Source organism: Tupaia chinensis, unplaced genomic scaffold (genome assembly GCF_000334495.1).
Source record: "Tupaia chinensis unplaced genomic scaffold, TupChi_1.0 Scaffold000520_1, whole genome shotgun sequence".
Lineage (NCBI taxonomy): Eukaryota > Metazoa > Chordata > Mammalia > Scandentia > Tupaiidae > Tupaia > Tupaia belangeri.
Window position 1 is genome coordinate 266765 of NW_006160033.1, and position 12791 is coordinate 279555.

General features: G+C 37.6%; 1 protein-coding gene and 1 non-coding gene across 2 annotated transcripts in view; both read left to right on the forward strand.

Moving 5' to 3' along the window:
- Window positions 1–9564, forward strand: part of SMC3 (structural maintenance of chromosomes 3) — a 54268-nt gene extending 44704 nt beyond the window's left edge. The window contains 2 exon segments of the mRNA XM_027775068.1: window positions 8625–8731; window positions 9405–9564. Of these exon segments, the coding sequence (XP_027630869.1) occupies window positions 8625–8731; window positions 9405–9476 (179 nt within the window). The 3' untranslated portion in view covers window positions 9477–9564.
- Window positions 652–756, forward strand: LOC114009331 (U6 spliceosomal RNA). The gene has a single exon (XR_003550767.1). It is a non-coding gene; the product is annotated as a U6 spliceosomal RNA (small nuclear RNA).
- Window positions 9565–12791: the final 3227 nt, after the last annotated feature.

The window sequence follows — 12791 nt, forward strand, 5'->3', positions numbered from 1 at the left end:
GGGAACCAACAAATGGCATAATGGTTATGTCACTAGTCTCCCACGTAGTTTACCACGGTTTGAGTTCCAGACCCGGCAGCTTAAAATTCATGCTGGGCGCAAGCATGTGCATGCCCAAGATCCTGAGAGGAGAATGGAGAAGGGATTGCGGCATGGCCATCCTCCGTGGGGGGATGATTTCCTGCCTTCTGTCTTTGTCTGTCTCTCCAGTGAGTGCATGTGCCCTATAGCAAAAATCTCTCTTAAAAAAATAAAGGGCCGGCAGGTGGCATGATGGTTAAGGTGCTGGATACCCACATGGTCAACCACAGTTCAAGTCCTGGATCTGGCGGCTTGCTTTCTCACTTTCCTTCTCTCTCCTGCCTCTTTCTGGGGATTACATGTGCACTCTAGCAAACAAAATAATAAAAATAATAATAAATTAAAGGATAATTTTTAAGTACATAAAGTATAAGGAAGTACTAAGTAAAAAGGGTGTGGTTGACAGCATATACCAGCTTCCTTCTTATACTTGATAATCTAATTAGATTGATTTCTTCCACATTCAACAAGACCCACTCTTCATACAGAGCTCTCTAGTATAGTGCCTTAAGCATAAAAGAGTGTAAAATATTTATTGAATCAAAAGGTATGTTAAAAATATAATGTCACGTGCTCGCTTCTACAGCACATATACTAAAATTGGAGTGATACAGAGAAGATTAGCATGGCCCCTGTGCAAGGATGACACAAATTCGTGAAGCGTTCCATATTTTTAAAAAAAATTATATACACACACACACACAGTCACATTTCAATTAGCTCCCTGTAGGGTTTCCCAGAAATTTTTGGGATGGCTATTAGTAAAATAAAATATGCATGTTATTTTGAAAGTGAAGTGGTATGGTGAAATATTTCCAGCTGCTTTTGTAATTGAACACATTTAGCAGGTAGTTCAGCACTGTCATAATCTTTAAATTCGGGGATATTGCTGTTGCTCAAGGGTAGGAAATGGGAGGGATTGGTGGTGTGTTTATAAGAACTGAAGAAGATTTAGAGCATAAAATTTATTTACAATCCGGGAAGAATTTTCCTTAGCCTTGTATATGGATTAATAATGAAATCGACCAGTTGATGAACCAGATGCAGCAGATAGAGACTCAGCAAAGGAAATTTAAAGCGTCCAGAGATAGCATATTATCAGAAATGAAGATGCTAAAAGAGAAGAGGCAGCAGTCTGAGAAAACCTTTATGCCTAAGGTTTGTATATCTTCTTTAAAAAGTTTTGTATTATTTATAATTGACATTGTAAGTACACCTTTTGTTATAGATTTGTTCTAATTATATAAAATTGTAGTGTACCATAAGTTTTATGGGTCCTCCTTGAATTTTATATGTTCCATTTTGTTTGGACCCATACTTTTTGTTATCTGCATCTGACTGTGCCACATTTATAGGTACCTGAAGTCTCCTGTTGGAGGCTACATTCTAACTTTCTGCATTCTTTGAACAAATATGCATGTTCAGTTATGGCGTAGTACTACTGAATGACCGTCTGCATTTACTTTATCAGTAACCACTTTGTCTGGAAGCACTGGGGAGTAATTTAAATATTTTATTGCATTTCGTCTAGATTGTATTAAATGGAGTAGAAATAAAAGTGGTAAATGTATCATTGGTCTCATAAACTTGAAGTAGTTTTGACAAAAATTTTATTTACTACATCAACAGTAAAGTACAGTAAAACAACAGAGAGATAAAAAATAATAATAATACAATATGAAGTGCCCACAATTGCACCATCCCAACACTTTCTGGCAACTTTTTGTTCTTATGAATTTGCCTGAAAATTTCTTGTGTAACTTAATTAAGGAATATGATCTGTTCCACACACCTGCATAGTACTACATCATAAATATTTTTCTTACTGTTTACATAGTCCTCATTACCAAATTTAATGGGACTTAATATTTAATTGAGTTTATATGATTTATTTAGGCTGCTTTAATATCAAGTATAGGTTATTTCTAATTTTTCATTATAAGAATAATGTGACTAATGCTTTTATTAATAAATGACTAATCTTTCATATAGCAACGTAGTTTACAGAGTTTGGAGGCAAGTTTGCATGCTATGGAGTCCACCAGAGAATCATTGAAAGCAGAATTGGGAACCGACTTGCTTTCTCAACTTAGTCTAGAAGATCAAAAGAGAGTGGATGCACTGAATGATGAAATACGGCAACTTCAGCAGGCAAGTACAACTGATAGGAATCGAGTTTCATTGACGATTGAGTAGTGTGAAAAGTGCCTTGCATGCTAAATAAAGGAATGTGAAAGAAAATATTGAGAGAATATAAAAACGAGACTTCTAATACTCATAAGGATAAGTAAGGTTTTAATAATTTTTTTAAACCATTCTGGATATGTTAGGTTACATAGATTGAGTCGTTATCAACCAAAACCTCAAGTCAGGGCTGGTCTGGTGTCCTGGTGGTTAAAGAAGCTGGATCCCACATGACCAACCGAGTGGTTTGAATCTTGGCTTCAGTGCCTTGCAAAGCACACTGTGGGTGCATGTGCACTATAATATTGTTTTCAGTTAAAAAGTTTAATAACTTTTTTTTTTTTTAATGTTAAAGGATATGTACACACACGAGAGAGAAGGCACTCCTCAGTAGGGCCTGGTCGAGGTCTTCCTCCAGCTGCCAGAGCCGCAGCGTAGACGTTGGTTGGCTGCGTGAGATCTGGCTTTCTCTGTGTAGCACTGACCCTCTGTACTACGCAGCCGGCCCAGCATTCTACTCTTTACTGCATAGATATAATCACAGCTAGGGCTATGTCCAAAAATGAGAGGCAGGGAAAGAAAGCTAATTTTTTGCAGCAAACCTTTTAAGAAGAACCATGTTCTAGCATTCTGCATAGAGAAACAAGAAAATGAAGGAAGAAGGGCTTTTTGGAATGGTATAAATATAAACCTCCATCTTATTTGAGCACAGTAATGGAAAGGAAAAATTAATAGCATTCCTTAATTTATAATTCAAGCATATGTAGACAACTAATTTTTCTTTTCTGAATTCTAGGAAAATAGACAGTTACTCAATGAAAGAATTAAATTAGAAGGAATTATTACTCGAGTAGAGACTTACCTCAATGAAAATCTCAGAAAACGCTTGGACCAAGTAGAACAGGTATGTTCTTTTTTAAGGGTTTCTTAACCATAACTTAATCAAAAGTGGTTATATGAGAAACTGTGATTAAAAGTACAGGATTTAGAAACAAAGTCTGACCAGAGGCCCTGGGTTGAAGTTCTAGCTTTGCTGCCTAATGTGCTACTTTGGGAAGTCATTGAAATTTTTTTTTCCCATTTAATATTTCTATGTATCAGTTTCCACTTGTGTAAAATAAGCAAAATAATAGTACTTTGTTTAGTACTATCCTTGCATTTTAGATAATTGGTTTGAGTTGGGTCTCAACCCTAAGATATCTCAAATTTTCTAGTAATTATATCATTACTCTCCCTCCCTTTTACTGAAGAGGAAAAGTACTTGTAATTATATAAAGTGCGTGTGTGTTTTTTATACATATATTTTTTAGTTTTTCTTAAATGTTTATTTATATAACAGTTACAGAAACTGTTGGCAGTGATAACATTTTGAAGCTAATACAATTCTTATTTTGTGATTTTAATGTTCCTAAGTTTCTCTCTATTGCAGGAACTTAATGAACTGAGAGAGACAGAAGGGGGTACTGTTCTTACTGCCACAACATCAGAACTCGAAGCCATCAATAAAAGAGTAAAAGATACTATGGCACGATCAGAAGGTGTGTTTCTATATAGTAAAACTTTCTGGTATTGGGGCCAGTGAGTGGCATAGTGGTTGGGGCACTGGACTCCCACATGGCCAATTAAGGTTCAAGTCATGGACCTGGTGGCTGAAAAATTATGCCGGGAGTGTGTGTGTGTGTGTGTGTGTGTGTGTGTGTGTGCACGCGCATGTGTGCACATGGCCCAGATCCCAAGAGTGGAGTGGAGTAGAAGGGATTGCGGCATTGCCATCTTCCTTGGGGGTGCTTTCTTGTTTTGTCTTTTTCTCTCCTTCACAAGCACTTGTGCCCCATGACTAAACTTAAAAAAAAAAAAAAATTGAAAACTATACTTGAATGACTCATCTATGCTACTAATTTTGTTGTGACAAAACTGACTTATGAATTTTTATGGTAAAATCTGAACAACTGAAAAAAAAATCCTTGTTTTTTTATAGATTTGAGCATTAAAATATTTGCTCAGGTAATACTCTGGCTTTAAAATAGGCATTATAGGGGCCAGCAGGTGGCATGGTGGTTAAAGGATTCCCACATGGCCGACTGCAGTTTGAATCCTGGACCTGGCGACTTGTTTTCTCACTTCCCTTTCTTTCTCTCTCTCTCTCTCTCTGGTCAAAGAAATAATAGCAACAAATGGAATTAAATAAATATTTTTAAAATAGGCATTATAGCCCAATATTGTTTTTTTTTTTTTTTCCTTCTATTAGATTTGGACAATTCCATTGATAAAACAGAAGCTGGAATTAAAGAGCTTCAGAAGAGTATGGAGCGGTGGAAGAATATGGAAAAAGAACATATGGATGCTATAAATCATGATACTAAAGAACTGGAAAAGATGACAAATCGACAGGGCATGCTGTTAAAGAAGAAGGAAGAGTGTATGAAGAAAATTCGAGAACTTGGATCACTTCCCCAGGAAGCATTTGAAAAGTACCAGACATTGAGCCTCAAACAAGTAAATCTTGTTGATTTAAAATCTTAAAACTTGTTGCAAATTACTCTGTATGCGAGTTTATTTATACATTCTTTTCTCTTTGTAGTTGTTTCGAAAACTTGAACAGTGCAACACAGAATTAAAGAAGTACAGCCATGTTAACAAAAAAGCTTTAGATCAGTTTGTAAATTTCTCTGAGCAAAAAGAAAAGTTAATAAAGCGACAGGAAGAGTTAGATAGGGGATACAAATCTATCATGGAACTGATGAACGTACTTGAACTTCGAAAATATGAAGCTATTCAGTTAACTTTCAAACAGGTATGTGACGTGTATAGTTAAAAACACACATACGGGGGGGGGCCATCAGGTGGCCTCATGATTATAGTGCTAGACTCCCACACAGCCAACTGTGATTCAAGTCCTGTGCCTAGCAGCCTGAAAACCACTTAGGGCACGGGTAAGTGTGTGCCCAAAATCCCAGGAGGAGAATGGAGGAGAAGAGATTATGATGTGGCCATCTTCAGCTCGTAGTTTGTAAAGATTCTAAAGCTTTTATTCCATTGACCCAGGGGGTGGGATGCTAATACACCTGAGCAGATCCAGCACGTAAGTTGCTAACATGTAGTAACTTCATTGTTTTGTACAACTCTTAAAAGGATTGAATCTGTTGTTATTTTCTTAAGATTAAAAAATATTTCTGATTGCTTTTAAGTGTTTTGGGCAGTGATACGTGTAATTCTACCTAGGTGAAATCTATTTGAATCAACGCTTTTTTTTTTTTTTTAAAGGTGTCCAAGAACTTCAGTGAAGTATTCCAGAAATTAGTACCTGGTGGCAAAGCTACTTTGGTGATGAAGAAAGGCGATGTAGAAGGCAGTCAGTCTCAGGATGAAGGAGAAGGAAGTGGTGAAAGCGAGAGAGGTTCTGGGTCACAAAGCAGTGTCCCATCAGTTGACCAGTTCACTGGAGTCGGAATCAGGGTAAGACACTTTCATGTTCAGTTTTCTTCAGAGCATTTCCCTAATAGAATTTATAGGATTTTATAAATCTATAAATCTAGATTGGTGCATTTTATGCAACTCCATTTTAAGTGATGATTCTATCCCTTTAGAATGTTAACTCATAATATGTTTCCTTAGGTGTCTTTTACAGGAAAACAAGGTGAAATGAGAGAAATGCAACAACTTTCAGGTGGACAGAAATCCTTGGTAGCCCTTGCTCTGATTTTTGCCATACAGAAATGTGACCCAGCCCCTTTTTACTTGTTTGATGAAATTGACCAGGCTCTGGATGCTCAGCACAGGAAGGCTGTGTCAGGTATACTTTTGATTGTATACTTAACATGAGAACTTGCTTAGAGATCCACAGCTTAACTTTGTTGTTGTAGTTTCTTACTGCCTGAGCTATTTGGGGAGACACTAAACAGGGTAAAATGTATATTTAATAAGAAAAGTAATTTCATTTTAATCCGATTTCTACAAGTTTAATATGAGACTGCTTTATAAAGTTTAGTTCTGCGAGAAGTAGATGTAACTCTTTGAATCAGTTGAAAATCCTACACTAAACTTTTGCAGAAGTCTCTCCTTTTAAAATTTTTTAGTCCCTTTCATAAAATTGATTCTGTATTTAGAGAACCTAATTATGATCCTGAGTAAGTTTAAAAGGTCTTTTGGGGAGCAGATAGCAGAGTCAAGGTTGTTTTTGTTTGTTTGTGTGAGAAAACTTACACTGTTCTGACATTGTTTTTTTTTTTAATTTACTCATTCTTTTTTTTTTTTTTTTTAATTTGACCAGAGGAAGAGAGAGGGAGGGAGGGAGGGTGGGAGAGTGAGAAAGCAAGCCACCAGGTCCAGGACTCAAACCATGGTTGGCCATGTGGGAGTGTCCAGTATCTTAACCACCACGCCACCTGCTGGTCCCATACTGTCTGACATTTCTAATGCTATGTTAGAAAATGTTTCTTCTCTGAGCAAGAGAGAACACCAGTCCCAACAGTATCTTTTTTGTAAGTTTTATTTATTTATTTATTACATGAGAGAGACAGCATCCCCAAAAGGGTGCTGACACTGAAATGTACCCCCACTTTGGCTAGCTCCAGATTGTAGACATATATGTGCTTTGTGTACTCAGGGAGGTTTTTCAGATGTGAACCTAGAACCTTTCCATGTGGATCAGCCTCACAGAGACTTTTATTTTACCAGTGTACTTTCATCCAGACCACTTTCACTTTTTTTTTTTAAGAATAACTTATTTTATTTTATTTGTTTATTCTTATTCTTCAATTTGATGAGAGCGAGGCAGAGAAAGAGAGAGAGAGTGAGAAAACAAATTGCCAGGTCCGAGACTTGAACTGTTGTTAGCCATGTGGGAATTCAGTGCCCCAACCATCATACTACCTGCCAGCCCCAACCACCTCCCCTTTTTAAAGAATCTGCTAGAGGGAACCAGCAGTTAGCGTAATGGCTATGTCGCTGGACTCCTACGTAGTTGACCGCAGTTCGTGTCCCGGACCCGGTAGCTTAAAACTACTGCCAGGCGCGTGTGTGTGCGTGCCCAAGATCCTGAGAGGAGAATGGAGGAGAAGGGATTGCGGCATGACCATCCCCCCTGGGGGGTAATTTCTCGCTTTCTGTCTCTGTCTCTCTGTCTGGCAAGCACACGCGCCCTATAGCGAAAACCTCTCAAAAAAAGAAAAAGAATCTGTTAGAGGGTACAAGTGCTTGCTGGAGGAAGACTAGGGGCAGGGGGAGGGAGTGAGAAAGCATCGATAGCCACACCACAATCCCTTCTCCATTTCTCACTTCAGGATTATGGGCGTGCATGCATGCACACATGTCCAGCCTGTTTTTCAAGCCACTGGGTCTAGGATGTCAACTGCACGGTTGGCCATGTGGGATCTGGCAGCGTTAGCCACCATGCCACCTCCACCTAGCCCTTCTTTTTTTTTTTTTTAATTGCCAGAGGGCATGTGTTCTTGCCAAAGAGAAACAGAGGAAGAGGGCACCTCTTGATAGGGCATAGTCATGCTCAATTCCTTGTCCTCCAGCATGATGGGATTTGGGGTGCACGCACACAGACACCCAGCGTGATTTTTTTTTAAGCCACTGGGACTAAAAGTTGTACTGTGGTGGCTGTGTGGGATCGAGCTCTTAGCTCCTACTGGGTTGACCCTTCTTTTTGCTGTCAAATAAAAACTTCACGTTCTATAACTTTTAAGATATTGGGGTTTAGGGCCAGCAGGTGGCATGTTGGTTAAGACAGCTGGACTCCCACATGGCTGATTGGTTCAATTCCTGGACCTGACAGCTTGCTTTCTCATTTTCCTTGTCTGTCTGTCTGTCTTTGTCTCTCTGATCACCTTCAAAAAAATAAAAGTAAAATAATGACAATGAATAAAATTAAATGGAGTAATTCTTTTAGAAAAAAAACGGTATTGGGGTTAAAGAGTTACACTTAATTTAAGAAATCAGGTTGGTAATTTTGTAGATTTATGTATGAAAAATAAAAGGCATTGACTGCAGTTTTGAGTTTTACATGAGTAGAGTTAGGGACCAGTAGAAGACATAATGATTATATCACTGGATTTGCATGTAGTCTGCAGCAATTCAAAACCCTGGACATGGCTGCTTAATCTTCACACCGGGCACAGGTGCATGTGTGCCCACCCAAGATCCCAACAAGAGAATGGAGGAGAAGAGGGTTGCATCATGGCCATCCTCCCCAGGGGTGATATCTCGCTTTCTGTCTCTGTCGGTCTCTGTCTCTCCAGCGAGCACATGTGCCCTGTAGCAAAAATCTCTCAAAAAAATAAAAAGAAGATAGTTTTTAAATTTTTTATATCTTGAGAATAGGAATTTATAAGTTGCTATTTTTATTTTTACAGATATGATTATGGAACTTGCTGTACATGCTCAATTTATTACAACTACATTTAGGCCTGAACTGCTTGAGTCAGCTGACAAATTCTATGGTGTAAAGTTCAGAAATAAGGTAATCACATTTTACATGAAATTTTTAGTGTTTATTATATTTTTTAAATTCTGGTTTTGAAGTTATTAAAATATTGAAAGAAAACTTAGGATATTGTTTATCTAATGAAGATATGTATTCCAAAGAAAAGTCTTTACCTTCCAACACCTATGAAATTTAGCAGTTTTTTTGTAGCATTCATTGTATGAATTTGCTTTGCTTTTACTGGCATTAAGTCACAGTATCTTCCTGTTGGATCTATTCAGTGCTTCTTCAGTGGACGGTCTTTAACCATGAAATACATTCATTTATGTTTGGTTAAGCTATACAACTTCCCTGGTGTTTTCTATCCTTAAGATTCTTTAATAAAATAGCAAATAATATAAACTAAACAGAAAGGTAGTTCAGATATATAGGCATAATTAAGTCTTCAGAGCATTAAAATACACAATGTTTTTTAAACTCATACATAATACAAGCACCAGTACAAATAAAGGTTTTATTAGTCAGTGTTTCAGAATCATTTCACTTGATATGTAAAATTTATTTGTGATATGCTATATATTTTAAATATTACTCTGTCCATTTCATTTATTTTTTTTAGTTGTTTATTTTTACTCTGTTCATTCCAGACACTGACATTCCTTTATGATTTAATGAATTTTGTTTTTAATTAATCTTTATTGTTCTTCAGGTTAGTCATATTGATGTGATCACAGCAGAAATGGCCAAAGACTTTGTCGAAGATGATACCACTCATGGTTAATTGGAAAATATTGCCCACTGGTTTGGAAGATGTGTATAATATGATTCTCATACCCAGAAGCTGTAAATTTAAACCTGAATATTTGGTTGTTATTAATAGTTTTCAAACTTAGAACATACATAGTCCTTTTATATTTCTGTCTTTGTATTTTATAAGAAACTCTGTAATGTTACATTTCTACTTATCGTTTAAGAAATTTATTTCCCACACAATTTTTTGTAAAGTGTCCTCCTGCATCTTTTGAAACATGCTAAATATTCTTTCCTAATTATTTTATCAATTATGCTGCCTCTTTTTTTATAGCTTCAATTAAATTGGTTTTATGACTAATTTAATACTTTAAGTAAAGGCTTTTTATTTGTTGTACTAATTAGAAACAAATTTAAAAAGAAGTATTTCTTAAATGTCTACCTTTTATTTTGCCTAAGAAAAAATCGATTTCACCTAAAAGATACAGTTTCATATTTTGTTCATTACATCAGTGGTTTACATTCTGAGCTCATGTTTGACTCCTTGAAAAACTTTTAAAAATATATCCCTGCTGGGATCCTTCCCCAGGCCAGTTGAATCAAAATCTTAAGAGAGTAGGATCCTGGGACCAGCAGTTGGTGTAATGGCTATGTCACTAGACTCCCATGTAGTCGACCGCTGTTTGAGTGCTGGACCTGGTAACTTAAACTCACACTGGGAGTGTGTGCATGCATGCCCAAGATCCCAAGAGGAGAATGGAGGAGAAGGGATTGCGCATGGCCATCCCCCCTGGGGGGTGATTTCTCGCTTTCTGTCTCTCTGTCAAGCACACGTGCCCTATAGGAAAAACACTCTCAAAGGAGAAAGAGAGAATGGGATGCCAAGTCATTGCAATTTTGAAAGTTCCTCCAGGTGATTCTGACTTTCAGTGAGTTAGAACTCCTGCTTTAACTCGATCTCACAGTTCTTTGAAAATTAATTTTAAGATGGCAGTGTATTGTTTGTCCTTGGAAAATAATCAAATTTCATCAGTCCGAGGTTGCACAAGCATTCCCTGGGCAGGTGTTTTTGGAGAAGTCCTTGTGTCAGGTTATAATGATCTTCAGCAAAATGCTGGGTGAATGTGCATTCATGCTCCAAATCCCAACCGTATGCAGAAATGGGGGAGAAGGGATTGTGGCATGACCCTTCTCTATTGGGGATGCTTTCCCTTCCTCCCTCTCTCTGTCAAGCCTATGTGCCCTCTGGCAATTTTTTAAAAAATTGCATTCACTTTGGGCTTTCATTTGGTTAGCAGAATCTGTAGTTTTAATGTTCAGTATGTTATTTTATACTCTATAGCTTTGAAATGTATAACATCTGTAATTGAGAATTTGGTATAAGTTTTACAACTTAATCACAGTTATATAATCATAATAGCTAATATTTCAAATGTATTTCCTATACATCTACACAAGCATTATTATGTGTCACTAGATACCTATGGAGATTTAAATGATTGATGTTATAAGTTTATGATCAATAGCTTTGCTCTGAGATGACCAGTCGTCTATTACATAGAATTTAGTAGATGGTAAAGTCCATCTAAGACTCAAAGGGATATTGTTATGAGCATATTATTATTCTAGAACTTCTTAGTATTGTTCTTAAGCCTCTCTCCAGGGTATGAGTATAATCAAACTCCAGTGAATTTTTTAACAATAAGCACCTAAATAATGAAACAATATAAGTGTTTTTTTAAAACCCATATTCTTTGCTATATCTTAGTCATGAAATTATTTATTTTAAAATTTTATTTTGTAACAGAGGGAAGGAGGGAGGGGTGGACCTCTAGCAGGTCTTGCCATGTGACAGTAGCCTGCCCTCCGCTTGTTTTTCCCCAGCCTTCTAGCCAGTTAAGATCTCAGGTTTGCCTTTTGTATTCAAATTACCTCGGATCTGAACCATAAGCCTTTCTGTCCGGCTCCAGTATCAGACAGTGGCCCCTGCTTCTTGCACCATGGCAGTTGGGCCGTGAGTTTATTAGTTAACATGAAATTAGAAAACTGAAACTGGTAGGCACACTTAGTGATCCCAGAAGGAGGAAGGACAGAAATTCACTCAAAGAATTAGCCATTGATTCACTAGAAAATTGAAGTAAGTTCTGTAAGGCTGAATAATCCTTTTCCCAGAGATTTTGTTGATATTGTTAGACTTATTATAGTCGTCATAGTAGATTTGAAGAATATATATTTTTTTAATTTATTTTTTCGAGAAGTTTTTGCTATAGGGCGTGTGCGCTCGCCAGAAAGAGAGATAGAAAGGGAGAAACCCCCCCCCCCCCGGTTGGGGATGGCCATGCCGCAATCCCTTCTCCGTTCTCCTCTCAAGATCTTGGGCACACACGCACAGGTGCCTGGCGGTAAGTTTAAGCCACCGGGTCTGGGACTTGAACTGCAGTTGGCTACATGGGAGTTCAGCGACATAGCCGTTACGCTCACTGCTGGTCCCAAGAATATATATATATATATAGCCTTCCCAACCATATTGCCACTATTAACATTTTGGGATATTTCCTTCAAATATTAATAGAAAGTTTTATAAGCCTTTTTGCAGAAGCTATCCTTGTGTCAGATTATAATGGTTTTTATTAAGTGGTCTGTTTTGTTTTTATTCCCAGAGGCCATGTGTGTTTACCACAGAGAGAAAAAGGGAGAGGGGAAAAAAACATCTCCCAGTGAGGCATGCTCATGCTGTGGCCCATTTCTCTATTCTGTCAAGATTTAGAGCATATACACCTGATGTGGTTTTCAAGTTGCTGGAGCTGGGACTCTTTTTTTTTTTTTTTTTTGAGAGGTTTTTGCTATAGGGTGCATTCACTCACCAGAAAAACAGAGAGAGACAGAAAGCAAGAAATCACCCCCAGGGGGGATGGCCGCGCCGCAATTCCTTCTCCAGCATTCTCATTCTCCTCTTGGGGGCACACACACGCCCGGCATGGGTTTAAGCCACCGGCTCCGAGACTTGAACTGCAGTTGACTACATGGGAGTCCAGCAAAATAGCCATTAGGCCAACTGCTGGTCCCGGAGCTGGGACTCTTAACTGTGCAATTAGCTTTGTGAAATCCAACTCTTAACCAATAGCCTGTAGGGCCAGTCCTCTTTTTTAGTTATTTATGCTAGGTATATAAATTTATTTCCTAGGGTTTTCACTTAGTAATTCAGTATAAAATATTCCTCTGTTTAAATTCTTCAGAAGCAAAATTCTAGTAGTCTTAAAATACTCTTATCAAATAGAAGTAGCGTAATTAAAGGCTATCCCAGTAGCACAGTGGTAAAGTGCTGTTCATAAACAATCCCACATGG